Source organism: Chenopodium album, chromosome 1 (assembly GCF_948465745.1).
Source record: "Chenopodium album chromosome 1, dcCheAlbu1.1, whole genome shotgun sequence".
Classification (NCBI taxonomy): Eukaryota; Viridiplantae; Streptophyta; class Magnoliopsida; order Caryophyllales; family Amaranthaceae; genus Chenopodium; species Chenopodium album.
The window spans coordinates 89,898,596-89,917,612 of NC_137834.1; the positions used below are offsets into that span (position 1 = coordinate 89,898,596).

The following is a 19,017-nucleotide window of genomic DNA, read 5'->3' on the forward strand; positions in this document are numbered from 1 at the left end:
CTGTAGGATTTGTGGTAATTGTTACCATTTGATCACAAGAGAAAAAAAAAATGAATGAAGCAATACAAAATACGGAGTACTTGAGTACTCTTCCCTTGAAAAAAAAAAAAAAAAAAAAAAAAAAAAACCTTAAGTACTCTGTAACTGTGTTTCATTTTTGTTTGTTGAGAAACACTAATCAATTCATCAAATCAAATTATTTTCACTAAAAAATTAATTTATTTAAATGATAATCTTATTAAACTGTGCTTATGGACAAATGACTTCAACAAGATGCAGAGTGTTATCGTTTCAAATTAGACGGTATGGACTATGGAGTATTTCAATTAACTAATTCTACTCTAAGTAAAATTGTTATGAGTTAGTCATATTTAAAATTTTGAATGTACATAATATCAAACTAGAATGAAATATACAAGTAGCTAATAAGATCCTGTATTTTCTTTTTAATATATACTATGTATAAATAAAGAGTACAAAAGATACAATAGATCAATCTTTTAGCATTGAAATAAAATTACACTCATACAATGTGTTTAAGTGAATAAGTGTTTTCTCAATCTCAAGTAGTACATTGCTTTAGCCTTTACTCATACAAGTACTTACTTTATGATGCTTTACCTTTAGACCCTTGATAGTAGTAGAGGTATTCGATTTAAAAGTACGTTGGTTCTATCCCTCTTACTCGGGGGTGCTTATGAGATGAGACAACTCGTAAGCTACTCGAGTTCGACTCGGTCAAAACTCGATTTGAATGAGCTTGACTTGAAATGTTAATGAGTTGAGTCGAGTAGTTCATTACTCGACTCGAAAGCTCGTAAGAAGCTTGAATTCCTTTATATGATATGATATTTACTAAAAAGTAATTAAAATATATTTATAAATAAAACTATTTTTTTACATTAATAATTAACAGGTAAACATTATTTATGCACTCTTACCATCATTTGCATGATTCTCAAATGATAAAGTTAAAGAGGATGAGCAGATGTATGTTACTCTAAATAGAGAGTTATGCTGAGACGAATCAAATTGCAAATTGCTTGATATTTACTCGATCAAAGCTCGACTCGGTCAAATTTGGTCAAAGCTTGAGTCAATTAAACTCAACTGGATATGGCTACCCCAACTCAAACTCGACTCGCATCATAAGCACCTCTACAGTTTTAAGGGCCCGTTCTCATATGATTATTTTCAGTTCAGTTCAGCTCTAATAAGTTCAGTTCAGTTCGGCTCTAATAAATTCAGTTCAGTTCAGCTCCTAAATTCCTTCTCTTATAAAATATTCATTTCACTTCATTTCAATTCAGCTCTAATAAGTTCAGTTCAGTTCAGCTCTAATAAGTTCGGTTCATTCAATGAGAACAAACCCTTACTCCATATGTGAGACAAATTTGATATAAGCAGAAACATCATTGTAAAACGGAGGGAGTAATAAACTTGCTTTTAAATGTTTAAATCTATATGCCTATCTCTTGCATGGTGATTTTTTCAAAACAATGCGTATCGATATTACGAGTAAGTATTACCCACTACCAGGTATGGATAATACTACCCAATATCACAATATATTTTTTATTTTTTTTAAAAAAAAAATTTCCTCTACCAGGTATGGGTAATACTACCCACTCAATTTAACTTCTAGAGAATATTAGGGAGCATGGTAAACATTTTGACAATTTTTATTTTCGGGCGAAAAAAAAAATAAAAAAATCTCAAAATTGAAGGCTAATATCCACACTTTATGAGTAACTAGCCTTCTGGCCCGTGCAATAATGCACAGATTGTTTATAGGTATGTAATATAATTTTTAATTTTATAATACTCGTATATTTTTTATTGGAAAATTAATAGTTATAAAGAAGAATAAGGGGTGAAAATTGAATGTAATTGTAGAAAATATTAAGTTGGGGGAAAGTGAATCAAACATTCATTCATGTATTGAATTAAAGCTAGTGTATTTTTTTAATATGAGAAAGATTAAATGAGATGACATGTGACATTGGTGGAAAAATATAATTTACATGTGACATCATGAGGACGATGGTTTGTGTTTTTAAATACTAAGTATAGATTTTGGAGGTTTCGGGGTCAGGTGTAGAAAAGTATTAATATTTTATTTTTTTTCCCTTTCCTCTTCATCTTCCTCCTCCCTTAAACCCTTTCCCCACCTCCATGGATAGCTCCCATTGCCGGCCAAACCTCTGCCCACCACACCTTCACCTCCAACAGCAAGAAACCCACCCCACTAGCTACTACCTTGGTCGAATATCCAAAAACACGCAACTATCTCCGTTAAAAATCACCGAAATTCACCCAAAAAAATAACCCAAAAACGAGAGACACAAACTTATGGCTCTAGCCATTAAAATCGGTGAGTTCTATGCTGGAAATCGTTGAGTTTGGTCGAAATTGACGACGGTACTTGTTTGTCGATGCTCAGTTATTATTAATTTCTATACTGTAATTATTGGTTTGTGTACTGTTATTCTTGGTTTGTATACTGTTATTCTTAATTTGTATACTGTTATTAAGAGGAAGGAGACTACGTTTTTACAACATAGGTAAATTATACGTGAAATTACATTTTTGCCCCTGGTATTGGCCCTATGAGTCTATACCTGGTAGTGGTCTATCACTACTCTCGATATTACACATATCAAGCATTGTCACGTTTCTCACTACTCGTTGATATATGATCTGTACATAAACACGGTACATAATTACACGGTCAAATGCGTTCTCACATGCCATTATTCATTGAGTTATGGAGTATACCTATCACAGTACAGAATTACACGGTCAAATGCATTCTCACATGCCATTATTCATTGAGTTATGGAGTATACCTATCACCTTCAATTAATTTTGGAAAAAGTTTGAAAATTACCATTAATAGTAGTAGTACACCCACATGATCATAGGATTACTATTTTTTAACAAGAGATAATCATAGGATTACCTCTTTTACTATTTCCCTTCCAAAAATAGTTGAATCCCAAATAGATGGTTACAAAAACTCACACACTCACCCATTGGTCAAAAGACCATTCCCCTCTTCCCAACCTAAAAAACAACCTCCATACCCCTAATCACACGTGCATATCACGTGACCTTACAAATAGAGATAATAATGACAAAATAAGATAGTACACACAAAACAGTTTCTCTCTCTAAAAACAGTTTCTCTCTCTACTTTTTTCTGCTCCACTCCTGCAATACAAAACTTACATACACCCCCCTTCACTTCACCTCAACCCTTCCTCCTACTCCTTCACCATTTTCTCTTTCTCTCTCTAAAAACACTTTCTCTCTCTTGTCCAATCAAATGTTGTCATCATCATCATCACCACCATCAAGTGACTCTACATTACTTTCCCCTTCTTCATCATCTTCTTCATCCCCTTCTTCTCACCTTAAACCCAACAATCAAAATTCTGAATCAAAAACAACTCAAACCCAGAAAACAATGGAGGAAGTTTGGAATGATATCACCATTAACTCACTCCCAAACACCCCAATTTCTCACATTCACTCAATTCATCACCCTACTTCAACCAACACTGCTTCCCATTACAAGGGTTTCATCTTCCAGGATTTCCTCAATGGTAGTGGTAATTACCCCACTAATCTTCGTAATTCCTCCGTCGATTCGCCGCCTCTTCCTCCTCGAACCACCACTACTGAATTTCAATTCCTCGATAATGAGTTTCAATTACAGGGGAATCCCTCTGTTCCTAGTATGATTTCTGGTGTTGCTCCTTTTGATAATCTTGCTTCTTCCTCTGTTCTAGCCACCTTCGCAACCGCTGTCAACAGCGGTTGCGGAGGTGGTTTCGATAACAAGAAGGTGGCTGATAATGTCGTGGATGGTTCGGTTGATCGTGTGCGCAGGCATAAGCGGATGATCAAGAACAGAGAATCTGCTGCTCGTTCTAGGGCTCGAAAGCAGGTTTTTATTATTCTTGTTTTATTTTCTACTGTATTATTATTAATATGTGTTATTACTATTTTTATTATTCTCGTCCTTTTAATTTTGGTGCCATTTATGGGAAACAGAATATGACATAAATTTATTTATTTCTAATCCGTATATATGAATGCTGTTATTTGTTGATTTTTAGTTTTTATATTTGGTTTGTCATGCAGAATAAGTCTTTTTTTTTTTTTTTGAAATGCACCATGAACCTATCATGCTATAGGCATCCAATTAGTCAGTATAGTCACATTCTTGGAGACTTATGATTGGAATTTTGAGATTGGTAACGACCACAATATATGCGTTTTAGAAAAGCGGTTGGTTCTGTTTGATAGGCGCTAATAAATGATCTTTATGATTATTAAGGTAGCGTATAGTTTGTAAGGAAAATCGAAGCCTTTTAGCCTAACATCTTTGTTTTTCTTAATAAATTTTCGTTATAAAAATTATTACATCTATGTTGGGATGACATTGAGTGATAATGAAATGGGAGAAAATATACTTTATGCGGAGTATGTGAGTAAAGTTGCGCCAATTTGCCATGGACAAAGACATGGGATATTTTTGTACAAAGTCCCACGTTAATTTATTACTATTATTACTAAATAGTCTAATTTAAATACCAAAGCACTGTTAATTACAAATTTATGCAGTGTTACATTGTAATTTATAGATATTCATTATCAATTTTAAATTCTTCATGTGTGCTAATATAAAGTATTCTTTAGGTATATTATATAAAGTACGTATACCCTTCATGTTTTTATTAAAAACTTCATGAAATTCCTCCGAAAATTCGAATAATAACAAATATTCACATGTATCTCGAATATTAGCTGTGCCATTGATTTTGTTAAGGAGGGTTAATTGTTAATTATCCTATTAATTAGGATTTATTCTTTAAAACAGGCATATATAACAGAGTTGGAGTTGGAAATTGACAATTTCAGAAAAGAGAACGCGGCACTAAGGAAACAACAACTACAGGTGAAGAATACATTTTCTACTCTTATTTAATTTCTATAAGCAAGTTTTTATTTATAACCCATTAACTCCTGGTTTCACAATGATTATCAGTTTATAACTATTACAATGATGTTTAACTATGAATGTGACTTGTAAGTTCATGGAAAAATCATTGCAAATATTACTATTAATGGTAGGTCTAAGAATTAAGTAATGTCATTTATATCAACAATAAAATGCAACTATTCTAGCGTATTTTTTATTTATTTATTTTTTTTTGTCACATTATCTCTTACTTTTGAAGTCGAAAAGTAAAGGAACTTTATCTTATACGTATTTTTTTTTTCAAACGACCTTGCTAATTTAATTTTTTTTATTTTTTTTTTGAAAAATGGTTATGTTTCTTTGAATTAATTGGTTCTAGGGCCAAATAGGTAGGCTCTTAATTAAAATCTTGTGTATGAGTACTTGTATTTAGTTCACCTAAAGAAGAATAAAAAAACTTGTAGTACATATCCTAACTCGGATCATTCAAGTCAAACTATTAATAGAAAAAAAAAAAAAAAGTCTCATATTATAATCTCCTCATGTTTATGTTACTATATTTGACTAATCATTTTTTTAAGAATTGGGCAACTTTTGTCAATTTGGTAATTTGATATTTTTTGGGTTACATTTTGGGGGCCCATACAATAATATGCAGTTAATTGAAGCTCCGCCTGCCCAGCTTCCGAAAAAGCACGGTCTTCGTCGAACATTAACAGCACCATTTTAAGATGCATATTTTTATTTTGACAAAAAAAACAGAAGACCCAAAATATTTGGTATTTTGCTGGTTTATGTAATGATATATTGGTATTGGTGGGGTCATTTTGTAGTACTACTAACAGTGATAGAGGACCAAAGCAACTAAATATGCTTTTGAACACGTGCCTTTTACTAATTGGTCCCTAGTTTATCCCCCCCTTCTATTCCTTGTTATTTATGAACAATGGTGGATGAATGTAATTATCCTTAATTAGTACTAATTCCGTTTCTTTGCCGATTATATATTTTGACTTTAGGACTATTTACAATTTTTGACTTTTATTAATGAATTTTGTAAGAAAAAACATGATATGAAATCTTATTAAAATTAATTTTTAATACCATTTTTTTTAATAATAATTATGGAGTACATTAATAATGAAAATTGTATGTCAGCAATGTCATTGTGTAGATGAATAAAATTAGGAAGGGGAACAAAAGGACGATACATGTTCTCTAAAATGGTGGTATTCAACTAGCATCATCATGCATGAAAGGACAATAATTTTGTCCTTATTTTGATTATGGTTTAAAGGAGTTAGACTTTGTTCTCTTTAACTTACTTTAGTCGAAATTATACTATTGATATAATGAGATTTAGTTCAACAATAACAACATATATTTTCATAATACCTTAACGAGTATATTAATATATTTTAACTTTATGTATTTATTTATTTATTTATTTATTTTTTTTTGTCAAAAATAAGTCACAACCTTAAAATCTAGCTTTGAAAAAAAATCAATCTTTTAAAACCGTTTATTGTTTAAAATTTGATACTCGTAGTACTTTATTGCTTTCATATTTAGCAAGTAAAAAAAAGAATTTTCCGTCTAATGATGAATATAGATTGAGATATGTGATGTGTGCGTGTGATAACCTTAATAAGAAGGGTTAAAAAGAATATGAACCACATATAGAAAAAGGGAGACGACAAAGAAAGTAAAAAATAGCTGAAATCTTATTTCCTTAAAGAAGAGGGGGGTGTGAGTGAGATAGTGAAGATTTAGTGATGGTCATATAATAATTCCAAAGTAGAAAATGATGTCTTCTTCGTGGTACTCAATGTGACACAAGAGGTTGTTGTGCCATAACCCCACGAAAGGGTGAATTTTCAAGATTCTCAATGTCATTTCATTTTATTTATTACTCTATATAAATAACCAAAATTATACGGAGTAGAATAAAAAAACAAATGTCTAAATCAGTTACAAAGGTGGTGGACCGTTGGAGGTACGGAGTAGCATTTTTTCTTTGTAGGTTCTTTTGTCCTCAACTTACCCACAATTATGTCTATGGTGTAATGGTTTGGTTTTTAAAATTTTTTGTATTGACATGTACGTTTGTACAATTTTTTTTTGGATCCGTTTGAGGGTTGAGATGAAGAAAATTTCTCTTAATCCAATTTGAATCTTAATTAGATATACTGTATTAAGATATTCTTTTTCGTAAGGTAAACACCTATAAAATACGAGTAATACACGAAAAAGAATATAACTTGAGATTCTCTTTTATCAACTTGTGCTTTTTCATATGCCTAAATGAGTGGGCTTTCCTTTTCTGGTTGGCCAATTGGGCATCTAGTCGTAATTCATGCGTACGTGCTAGATTTTTTACTTTATAAATTAAATAAAAAGCACTTAATTAACAACCTTCCGATGTCGTCCAGCGGTTAGGATATCTGGCTTTCACCCAGGAGACCCGGGTTCGATTCCCGGCATCGGAACTTTTTATTTTTTGGATCTTTTCAAGACACTGAGGCCAAGTCCTTATTCAACGTTTTTTTTTTTTTTTTTTTTTTTTTTTTTTTTTTTTATTAGTTTTTCTTTTTATTTTTAAATGAGTAACAAGAAACAATTACGGTTATGGATTACTTTTGTTGGATATTCATTTGACTTCAATCTGAAGTTTGATTTCAAGATTACTTTCAAATAGGGTGGACAGTTCATTAAGACAATAGATCATGTTCATTAAGACAACCTAACCAATTTTTCTATTTAACTCACTTTGTTTTTAAATTGGTTGATCTACTTCGTATTTAATTTTACTCGTCATAAACTCTGAGATGTTTTTGGAATTTTATGGTCAAAATCTTTTAAGTTTGATCAGAATATTTACAATGGGGCAAACTGATAGAGATGGATAGAGTACATTCTTACCTTCTCGATCAATATACACACAAAAAAGGTAAATTGATAAACACATAAAAAATGCGGATATTCCATGGCAAGTTGATGCCTAGATCATATACATAGAACCAATACCAATCCTATCCATACTGAAATATGTCATATGTCATAAAAGTATTTTGTAAAAATAAATGTTACCAAGCTACAACCTAGTTAAGTTTTGGCATTTTCACAGCAACATGGCAAATGACATTTCTTTTATTACCCACCAACAAATGTTTCTTTTTGAAGAAAATAGCCTATCATGGGAATTGGGAAGTTAAATATCCATTTAGAAAGCATTCTGATGAATTATGACTAATTATGAGGAATGATTAAGTGATTTTAAAAACTAAGACAAAAGATTAAATCCAAAAAAAAAAAAGACAAATTAGAGTTTGTATAACTACATAATTTTGGAATAAAAACACTTAATGTCAGTCAAACATAAGCCAAAACTTGTTGACAATTGTCTGTTGTTATATCTTCACTCAATTGACATACACATCTTAAAGGCAAAATTTAAAGAGTGCACAAAATACATACATTGAATTTGACTAATAAGTATTCATTTTTTTGACTCAAAAATCTTAGAAAATGCCAGACAAACCAGTTACATGAAAAGAAGAATACCATATCATCATTTCCCTACTATGCTCTTCTTCCTTCTTCTCATCTTCCACAATAAACCGGCAAATCGGACATGTTTTCCGACGTGCCTTGAACCACTTATTAAGGCATGTCGAATGGAAATGGTGTAGGCACGGAAGAATTGTAACGTCTTCACCTTCCTTGCTTAGACTTGATAAGCACACACAACAATCATCTTCTTTCGCGAAACTTATTAACTTCTTTGCTTCCTTGACCTTTTTTAGGCCTACGAAGTTGAAGATCAAGCATATAAAGTTCCGCATGATCATCTGCGTTACTAGTGTAAGGCTAATCAATTATAAGAGGTTGTAAAAGTATAGTAAGATGCATTCTTTTTTTTCTTGAGAAACAACTAACTATATGAATGGATAAAAGAAGTTAGTGCAACTTGTTTTAGGTCATTTTGCTTGGTTTGTAAGTGAATGTATGGTTGGAGTGTCTAGTGAAAATTGGTTGCACCTAAACTTAGAGAGTTACCCTTTAATTTAATCCTTGTCTTTTTGTCTTTGAATCACTAAGATATTTAGTTAATTATTTACAAACTTATTTAAGTTGTACTTAATTAGTTTTGTTATGGGATAGCCGTTCCCAACAACCCTTTGGCAATCAACAAAATAATTAACTCCACCAAAGTGTGTTTGGACTTTTGAGCACATTTCATTAAAGCTTAGATAGGAGCCTTGAATCAACTATGGTTTAAAATCTTATGAAAAAGACGTTACAATATGAATTGTATGAAGAATTTAAATAAATTTTTTTTTTTGATATTTAGGTGATAATGTACTTTCAACTTGGGTTTATATATTATAGAGTACCATCTATATCTACATTATCTATTGCACAAGCACACAACCATATTATTTGCAGTTTTAATATCACAAATTAAAGATCTAAAATTTCTTAAATAATGCAGGATTCAATGAATATATATAATGCGCAAATTATAACATCAATCCGATGTCGTCCAGCGGTTAGGATATCTGGCTTTCACCCAGGAGACCCGGGTTCGATTCCCGGCATCGGAACTTTTTGTGCGTGAAGTTTTCTTTCTTTAAACATCATGTAGAGGAGGTTAAGAAATCTTACCAAAATTGCTGCTTTTAAGTGTTTGACGAAGGCTCCAAAGTTGAAACAACCGAAGGACCCTTTAAGTGAACATGTTGATCAAGTTTACCGTACATTAAAGCAAAAAACCTGGAAAAATTAAATGAATAGGTGAAACCAAATACGAGGTAAAAACACACGTGTCTAATATCATTGCCAGGTAATATATGTATATATCCTCTTCAAGATTTTTCCTTAAAAATATGCCAACCCATAATTGATAAGTACAGTTCAATTATCAGTTTCATGATTCAGATTTTACATGGAATGATCAGAGTGTTTATTAAAACAACAGCAACTGCTATCCCTTTGCTCTAAATGGATAGTTCAGCGTTCTGCATTACACTCCTATCGTCCATCCATAGTGTCTATGACTGTGTCTGTGTGCATCCGTAAATATTGCCATCGAGTAAGCAACGAAATGGAGTTTGAGCATCACATTGAAAAATGAAACAAGGGAAATCAGATGCACAGCATCTGCATTCTGCACCAATTTGTATATAATTGCTGAATTTTCATAAGAGATAGTTACACAAATGGATATTAAAGAACTCGACTATCTTGGTCTTGGACATTAGCTGTATAAATCATACGGAACAAAAAAAATTGTAGTTCAGTAATCCTAAAATTGGGACTAATGTTACATGTGGCTCGTAGCAACACAGTATATAGCTATTCTAGGCAGGTTCACAAGAAGTCCCATCTCCCGCCACACAGAAATATAACATACAAGCAACATGCTTGAATTTGGGATAGAAGAGTACAGATCAATCTCAATCTTTCATTTCCTTGTGGCCATCTGTATGGGACAATCCTTCATCTTCAAGGATCTTCCCGTCCTTTGGAACCAACCGAGGTATCCCATCAACTATCTGTAGTGTAAATAAGGAAGATGATGAGAGATATTAAACAAGAAAAGATTCCTAGTATGTATGGCAGAAAACATATCTTGAGAACCCCCAAAACAGCAAGAACAAGACAGCAATAACAACCAATGGCAAGCAATCAATAATGGCACACGATGTAAATGTGCAATGGAAGCTACTCAGCTAGTAACTCTGTAGCAATATCTTGCTAGTAAGAGCCTAAGACCAGCAAGTTTATGGCCCAAGAACATCGTGTTCATGAATATGGTTAGAAACCTTTCACTGTTCAACATTATGTCAGGAGTTGGTTATGTTCATTCAGTCTAATTTGGAATGTCCATTGTAAAGCTGTAACTGGACATCCAATATCCTAAAATATACCTTTAGTCAAGATATATGCAAAATATGTAATGCAGTTGGTACCATATTGCAGTCAAAGTTACTGGATACAGCTGTAGGTATCCGTTATTTTTAAGATGGCAGGTCTTAAGGAGTAGAATTCATGAACCTTCCTTTCAAATATCAACTAAAACACACTTAAATTACAAATGTGATTGTATCAAAGGCGATTCACTAAATATAAGCAATGAATTTGATGAGGATTTGCCAATTTGGTAGGGATGTTCCATGGACCTCCAAAATAAAGCTTCACAACAATAAAGCTTCACAACTTTTAATTTTGTCACCGCTCATCATATCTTTAAAAAAAACAAAAAAACAAGGCATGTGCAACAACTGGTATTGGAAATTCATTACTTGGAAGAAGTAAGGACATTCCATATCAATTTACACATATATACATAATCATCATCAATCCCCCTCTTGATTCATTACATATCATCAAGTCAGGAGTCAATGTGCATTTCTTGTTACTATAAGAATCTTTCAGCTACAATTTACAAGATTGTATCCTATTAACATTATACAGTCTATCATAGATTAGAGGCATTAGACAGCAAAACAATCCTAGCACAAAGCAGAAGACATATCCTGTGAGCCCACAAGGCCACAATACAGCAAGATGAAAACGGCAGTAAATTTCTCTATTTGGAGCAAAAACAATGGCAAGTGTTCAACCAAGTTTTGGTATAAGGTTGAGAAGCATAAAGTAAAGCAAGCTTGTAAACAGTAGCAAAGTCTTGCAGTCGACACTGTCCCACTAAGACTTGCAAGAATGCGACTCAAAAACATCATGTTCGGGCCTAATTTGGAATGTCCATCGTGAAGGTGCTATTGGAGTTTTGAAGGGAAGTGCTACGTTACCAAGCAAACCTAGGGTTGTCAAAAGTTGACCCAAACCGAAATACCGAATCAAACCCGATTATTAACCGACCCATCTGAACCCGAAATAATGGTGACCCAAACCCGACCTGAAACCAACCCTAGACCTGAGTTGACCCAAGTATGTGAGACCCGAACCCGAACATGAACTGACCTGCAGATAACACGACCCGAATATAACCCGTAAATTATTGACCTGAACCGAACCCGACTTAAACCGAAATTGACCCAAACCCGTTTTTACCCGTCAAAACCCGAATTTAATCCGACTTGTTACTAACCTGACCTGAATTTAACCCAACCCGTTCCTAACTCGACCCGAATTTAACACAACCTGTTACAAACCCAACCCGAAATCAACCCGACTTGTTATTGACCTGACCCAAATTCAACCCGACCTGATTTTAACCTGCAAATTATTGACTTGAAGATAACCCGACTTGAATTTGAAAAATGACCCAACCTGATTATAACCCGCAAATTATTGACTTGAACCGAACCCAAGTCGAACCCGAGAATTACCCTAACCCATTTTAACCAGAATTAAACCCGACATATTGTTCACCCGACCCGAATGTAACCCGACTCAAACCCGATAAGAAGTATGACTCGACGTGATCCGGTTAAAGCATGACTCAACCCAAACCCGACCCGTATAGGTTATGGAATTAATCCGAATTGACCAGAACCGAGTTAACCTGACCCACTCTTACCGACCTTAACCCGACCCGTTTACCCGAATTGACAGCTCTACCCGAAAACTCCAAATTTTTTTAAAAAGAGAGGATATTAGTCTTCAATTTTGGAGTTTTTTGACTTTTTTTCACCCAAAAATAAAAATTGCCGAAAACATTTACCATGGTCCCCAATATCCTCCGGGAGTCCAATTGGCTAGGTGGATCCAATTTGCCTTTAAACAACCAATTTACCGGTTTACAACTTGCACCGTTTTCATTAAATCAAGCCTAACACAAACATTTATGACAACATATAATGATCATATATGGTTCCAAACGGCATTATATGACCCCGAAATGTATCCCCTGAAATCTGAATGTTTTTCGACACCAGACTCAAGCCTAGAACTTCAAAACTTTTCGACACCGGATCCCGAAACCTCCAAAATTTCTCAAAAAGCGTGGATATTAGCCTTCAATTTAGAAATTTTTTGACTTTTTTTCTCGGAAATAAAAATTGCCGAATTGTTTACCATGGTCCCTAATACCCCCCGTGAGTCCAATTGGATGGATTGAACCATCCAATTTGCCTTTAAACGGCCAATTAACGGTGTACAATTTGCACGAATTTCATTAACTCAAGCCTACCACGAACATTTATGACAACATATAATGATTATATATGATTCCAAATGGCTTTATATGACCACGAGATGTGCCTTAAATTTTCGAGGCTTTTCAACACTAGGCCTCGAAATCTCCAAAAAATTTCAAACTATTTTGGAAATTTTCGACTTTTTTTCACCCGGAAATAAAAATTGCTGAAATGTTTATCATGTTCACTAATACTCTCCGGGAGTCCAATTGGGTGGCTGGAACCATCCAATTTGCCTTTAAATGACCAATTTACAGATTTACAACTTGCACCGATTTCATTAACTCAAGGCTACCACGAAAATTTATGACAACATATAATGATCATATATGGTTCTATACGGCATTATATGACCCCGAAATGTATCCCCTGAAATCTCAATGTTTTTCGACAGCAGGCTCCGAAACATTCAAAATTTCCCAAAAAGCGTGGATATTAGCCTTCAATTTTGGGATTTTTTTTTTACTATTTTTGCCCGGATATAAAAACAGCCTAAATGTTTACCATGGTCCATAATACCCTCCGGGAATCCAATTGGGTGGGTGGAACCATCCAATTTGACTTTAAACGACCAATTAAGTGGTTTACAACTTGCATCGATTTCATTAACTCAAGCCTACCACGAACATTGATGACAATATATAATGATCATATATGGTTCCAAATGTCATTATATGACCCCGAGATGTATTCCCTAAAATTTCAAGGCCATTCGACACCGTGACCCGAAATCTCCAAAAAAATTTCAAAAAGTGTGGATATAAGCCTTTAAATTATGAATTTTTTAACTTTTTTACGCGCGGAAAGAAAAATTGGCGAAATATTTACCATAATCTCTAATACCCTCCGGGCGTCCAATTGGGTGGGTGGAACCATCCAATTTGCCTTTAAACGACCAATTTATCGGTTTACAACTTGCGCCGCGATTTCATTAACTCAAGTCTACCACAAACATTTATGACAACATATAATGATCATATATGGTTCCAAATGGCATTATATGAGCCTGAGATGTATTCTCTATAATCTAAAGGCTTTTCGACACCGGACCCCGAAACCTCCAAAATATCTCAAAAAGCGTGGATATTAGCCTTCAATTTTAGAATTTTTTACTTTTTTTCGCCTGAAAATAAAAATTGCCGAAATGTTTACCATGGTCCCTAATACCCTCCGCGAGTCCAATTGGGTGGGTGGAACAATCTTATTTGCCTTTAAACGGCCAATTTACCACTTTACAACTCACATCGATTTAATTAACTCAAGCCCACTACGCATATTTATGACAACATATAATGAACATATATGATTCCAAACGGCATTATATGACCCCGAGATGTATCCCCTAAAATTTCAAAACTTTTCGACACCGGATCCCGAAACCTCCAAAATTTCTCACAAAGTGTCTTCAATTTTGGAATTTTTTTACTTTTTTTTTTCTCGGAAATAAAAATTGCCGAATTGTTTACCATGATCCCTTATACCCCCCGTGAGTCCAATTGGATGGATTGAACCATCCGATTTGCCTTTAAACGGCCAATTACCGGTATACAATTTGCACTGACTTCATTAACTCAAGCCTACCACGAACATTTATGACAACATATAATGATTATATATGATTCCAAACGACATTATATGACCACGAGATGTCCCTTAAATTTTCGAGGCTTTACGACACTAGGCCTCAAAATCTCCAAAAAATTTTAAAAACCGTGGATATTAGCCTTCTATTTTGGAATTTTTCGACTTTTTTTCACCCGGAAATAAAAATTGCTGAAATGTTTACCATGGTCACTAATACTCTCCGGGAGTCCAATTGGGTGGATGGAACCATCCAATTTGCCTTTAAATGGCCAATTTACAGATTTACAACTTGCACCGATGTCATTAACTCAAGCCTGCCACGAACATTTATGACAACATATAATGATCATATATGGTTCCAAACGGCATTATATGACTCCGAAATGTATCCCCTGAAATCTCAATGCTTTTCAACACCAGGCTCCGAAACATTAAAAAATTTTCAAAAAGCGTGGATATTCTTCAATTTTGGGATTTTTTTACTATTTTTCGTCCAGATATAAAAACAGCTGAAATGTTTACCATGGTCCCTAATACCCTCCGAGAATCCAATTGGGTGGGTGGAACCATCCAATTTGACTTTAAACGACCAATTTAGAGATTTACAACTTGCATCGATTTCATTAACTCAAGCCTACCACGAACATTTATGACAATATATAATGATCATATATGGTTCCAAATGTCATTATATGACCCCGAGATGTATTTCCTAAAATCTCAAGGCCATTCGACACCGTGACCCGAAACCTCCAAAATTTTTTCAAAAAGTGTGGATATAAGCCTTGAATTATGAATTTTTTGACTTTTTTTCGCCCGGAAAGAAAAATTGGCGAATTATTTACCATAATCTCTAGTACCCTCCGGGCGTCCAATTGGGTGGGTAAAACCATCCAATTTGCCTTTAAACGGCCAATTTATCAGTTTACAACTTGCCCGCGATTTCATTAACTCAAGTCTACCACAAACATTTATGACAACATATAATGATCATATATGGTTCCAAACGGCATTATATGACCCTGAGATGTATTCTCTATAATTTAAAGGCTTTTCGACACCGGACCCCGAAACCTCCAAATTATCTCAAAAAGCGTCGATATTAGCCTTCAATTTTAGAATTTTTTACATTTTTTCGCCCGCAAATAAAAATTGCCGAAATGTTTACCATGGTCCCTAATACCCTCCGCGAGTCCAATTGAGTGGGTGGAACCATGTTATTTTCCTTTAAACGGCCAGTTTACCACTTCACAACTCACGTCGATTTAATTTACTCAAGTCCACTACGCATATTTATGACAACATATAATGATCATATATGATTCCAAACGGCATTATATGACCCCGAGATGTATCCCCTAGAATTTCAAAACTTTTCGACACCGAATCCCGAAACCTCCAAAATTTCTCAAAAAGTGTGGATATTAGCCTTCAATTTTGGAAATTTTTGACTTTTTTTTCTCGGAAATAAAAATTGCCGAATTGTTTACCATGATCCCTAATACCCCCCGTGAGTACAATTGGATGGATTGAACCATCCAATTTGCCTTTAAACGACCAATTACCGGTATACAACTTGCACCGATTTCATTAACTCAAGCATACCACAAACATTTATGACAACATATAATGATTATATATGATTCCAAACGGCATTGTTACAAACCCGACCCGCAATCAACCCGACTTGTTATTGACTTGACCCAAATTCAACCCGACTTGTTATTGATCCGACCTAAATTTTACCAGACCTACTTATCCGATCTAAATATTCAACCCAATCTGTTACTAACCCGACTCGAAATTAACACGACTTGTTATTGACCCGACTAAATTCAACCCAAATTGTTCCTGACCCGATTTCAAATCACTTTAAATGCAATTTAGACCATTTTATTATTGTTGATCTTAGCATTTTGTCTAGGAAGACCAAGTCGGTCCAGGCAGCAAAAGAAAAAAGCATCATCCTCAAATTTAAGAGTTAAATATAGTATATATTTGTTGTATAGTCAAAGGAGATAATTATCTTCCTAAATTATAGACTATAGTTCCCTAGTATATTGTCATATATATTATAGTCAAAGGAAATAATTAGCTTGATAAAAATGATAATTATCTATTTATAGTTAGTTGAGCCTGAATATGACCTGACTTGGAAATGACCCGACCTTATTGTAACCTGCAAATTATTGACTTGAATATAACCCGACTTGAATCCGAGTATGACCCAACTTGGAAATAACCCAACCTGATTATAACCCGCAAATTATTGACTTGAACCGAACCCGACTTGAATCAGAGAATGACCCGACTTGAAAATGACCCGACCTGATTATAATCTGCAAATTATTGACTTGAACTTAACCCGACTCAAACCCGAGAATGACCCGACCTGATTCTAACCCGCAAATTATTGACTTGAACTGCACCTGACTCGAACCCGAGAATTACCCTAACCTGTTTTAACCCGTGAAAACTCGAATTAAACCCAACCTATTGTTTCTCTGACCCGAATGTAATCCGATCTGTTATTAACCCGACCAAAACCCAACCCAAACCCGATAAGAAGTATGACCCGACGTGACCCAAATCAAGCATGACCCAACCCAAACCTGACCCGCATAGGTTATGGAATTAATCGTTGACCCGACCTGAGTTGAGCCGACCCACTCTTACCCTACCCAAACCTGACCCGTTTACCCGAATTGACAGCTCTAAGCATACCATTAGTAAAGGCAAAGTTTAATGTCAGAATTTTACAGAAACAATGCAAGATAGCTAATGCAGACATGCAGTTGCTAGTTTGCAACCATATTACAGCTGATGTTAATGGACTCAACTGCAACCAGTAGTAAAGGCAAAGTTTAATGTCAGAATTTTACAGAAACAATGCAAGATAGCTAATGCAGACATGCAGTTGCTAGTTTGCAACCATATTACAGCTGATGTTAATGGACTCAACTGCAAGTATCTGATACATTTACTAATAAAGTTCCAGGCTCGGAATTTCCCGAAGTTTTGACCAATGTTATAGGCCTATAGCATACGAGTATTGAGTAATTTTATTCCTACACTTCTATGTAAGTAGTCTAAAACTCTTGTGCTCTACTGTGAAGGAAGAAACTATATGTCAGATGGATCACAGGTCCTTAAGGAACGACTTGTATTCAAGAACCTTCATTTCTGTTTTCTATTTAAGTACTAGTTATTGACAAATGAATTTAAGAAGCAATTTGGCAAGGAGTATTCCATATTATTCTCCAATCATCAAAGACTCACACACTCACCTTTAAAGTTTGGTGATGGAAATGCCTTACTTTGGACATTCAATTAGACGTGTTAGGGCATTCCATGACCATCATCATTTTCCCCAATGATTCAACACATTACATCAAGTGATCCTAGCGAGGTGACAATGTGCATTACAGCATTAGTGCAATGCTTATCGCTTCAACCATCTTTCAGCTACCAAATGCAAGATTGAGCATCTAGTCTTAATATCAATAACTATGGAGAGCCCTAAGAGTAGAGCTAATGTTGACCACAACAAATCAACCATGTTATTGCTCCTACCGAATTAAAATGAGTTTTGTGTTGCCACATATCTTCTATCCCTAATTTTTTTCAATTCAATTTTACAAGTTTCTCTCTTCATGCCATGCTCAATTGCTCATGCCCAATCACTAGGAATTTGGTTCTTCTTTTAAACAATTCATTAGAAATTTCTAGCTCAAAACAAGAAAAACCCCAAATTTCTATTATAAATTTCTAGCTCAAAACAAGAAAAATCCCAAATTTCCAGCAAACAATTCATCAAACAAAACAAAAAAAAAGAAGTAAAAAATGTAAATCTCACCGGAAAAGAAACCCCAATTTCACCACTGATTAGTGATCCTGTCTTCTCGCAAAACCTGCCCATATATTAAAAACAAAAAAGCAATCAAATATTTCATAAATTATTTACTGAATCAATTTAATTTGTTTAAATAGCAACTCAAATCTGAAAAATTAAAGAGAGGAAAATGAATACCTTAAGGGCTGTTTGGTTAAAGGGCAAACCAGAATTTCAGAGAGAGTTTTACTGATCCCTTCTCCTACATTTTTCATCAAAAATTTGCTCACTTTTACCATTTTTATTCCTGGTTTTCTCTCTCCTCTGTTTTATCTTTTTCATAGTGATTTTATTTTGTCCTTTTATTTTTTAATTTTTTTTCCCAAGTAAAAACCCTTTTAATGATAAAACGACGCCGTTTCAAAGCCAACAAATGAACAAATGGG

The 19,017-nt window shown here is 34.3% G+C and overlaps 3 protein-coding genes and 2 non-coding genes across 5 annotated transcripts; 3 read left to right on the top strand and 2 right to left on the bottom strand.

Annotated features, from left to right (window-relative positions):
• Nucleotides 1–3,282: 3,282 nt before the first annotated feature.
• On the top strand, nt 3,283–5,975 carry LOC145626264 (protein FD-like). The gene is made up of 3 exons (XM_081678699.1): nt 3,283–3,952; nt 4,889–4,966; nt 5,649–5,975. The coding sequence occupies exons 1-3, from the start codon at nt 3,329–3,331 to the stop codon at nt 5,718–5,720; spliced, it is 774 nt and encodes a 257-aa protein (XP_081534825.1). The 5' UTR covers nt 3,283–3,328; the 3' UTR covers nt 5,721–5,975.
• Nucleotides 5,976–7,407: 1,432 nt separating this feature from the next.
• On the top strand, nt 7,408–7,479 carry TRNAE-UUC (transfer RNA glutamic acid (anticodon UUC)). Its single transcript has one exon. It is a non-coding gene; the product is annotated as a tRNA-Glu (tRNA).
• Nucleotides 7,480–8,511: 1,032 nt separating this feature from the next.
• LOC145638717 (uncharacterized) lies at nt 8,512–8,835 on the bottom strand. Its single transcript, XM_081689717.1, has one exon. The coding sequence runs from the start codon at nt 8,833–8,835 to the stop codon at nt 8,512–8,514; it is 324 nt and encodes a 107-aa protein (XP_081545843.1).
• A 690-nt stretch (nt 8,836–9,525) lies between these two features.
• On the top strand, nt 9,526–9,597 carry TRNAE-UUC (transfer RNA glutamic acid (anticodon UUC)). Its single transcript has one exon. It is a non-coding gene; the product is annotated as a tRNA-Glu (tRNA).
• Nucleotides 9,598–10,124: 527 nt separating this feature from the next.
• On the bottom strand, nt 10,125–18,919 carry LOC145626276 (uncharacterized). Its single transcript, XM_081678709.1, has 3 exons — nt 18,770–18,919; nt 18,596–18,650; nt 10,125–10,548 (listed from the first exon to the last, which is right to left on the bottom strand). The coding sequence occupies exons 1-3, from the start codon at nt 18,868–18,870 to the stop codon at nt 10,450–10,452; spliced, it is 255 nt and encodes an 84-aa protein (XP_081534835.1). The 5' UTR covers nt 18,871–18,919; the 3' UTR covers nt 10,125–10,449.
• Nucleotides 18,920–19,017: the final 98 nt, after the last annotated feature.

What these genes read in the sequence shown, in the direction of transcription:
- LOC145626276 (XM_081678709.1), bottom strand. Translation starts at nt 18,870, where the DNA reads ATGGTAAAAGTGAGCAAATTTTTGATGAAAAATGTAGGAGAAGGGATC. An exon ending in TTAACCAAACAGCCCTTAAG is followed by an intron (nt 18,651 to 18,769) that starts GTATTCATTTTC and finishes ATATATGGGCAG; the next exon opens with GTTTTGCGAGAAGACAGGAT. An exon ending in AAATTGGGGTTTCTTTTCCG is followed by an intron (nt 10,549 to 18,595) that starts GTGAGATTTACA and finishes TTTACACTACAG; the next exon opens with ATAGTTGATGGGATACCTCG.
- LOC145626264 (XM_081678699.1), top strand. Translation starts at nt 3,329, where the DNA reads ATGTTGTCATCATCATCATCACCACCATCAAGTGACTCTACATTACTT. An exon ending in GTTCTAGGGCTCGAAAGCAG is followed by an intron (nt 3,953 to 4,888) that starts GTTTTTATTATT and finishes TCTTTAAAACAG; the next exon opens with GCATATATAACAGAGTTGGA. An exon ending in TAAGGAAACAACAACTACAG is followed by an intron (nt 4,967 to 5,648) that starts GTGAAGAATACA and finishes AATAATATGCAG; the next exon opens with TTAATTGAAGCTCCGCCTGC.
- LOC145638717 (XM_081689717.1), bottom strand. Translation starts at nt 8,835, where the DNA reads ATGCGGAACTTTATATGCTTGATCTTCAACTTCGTAGGCCTAAAAAAG.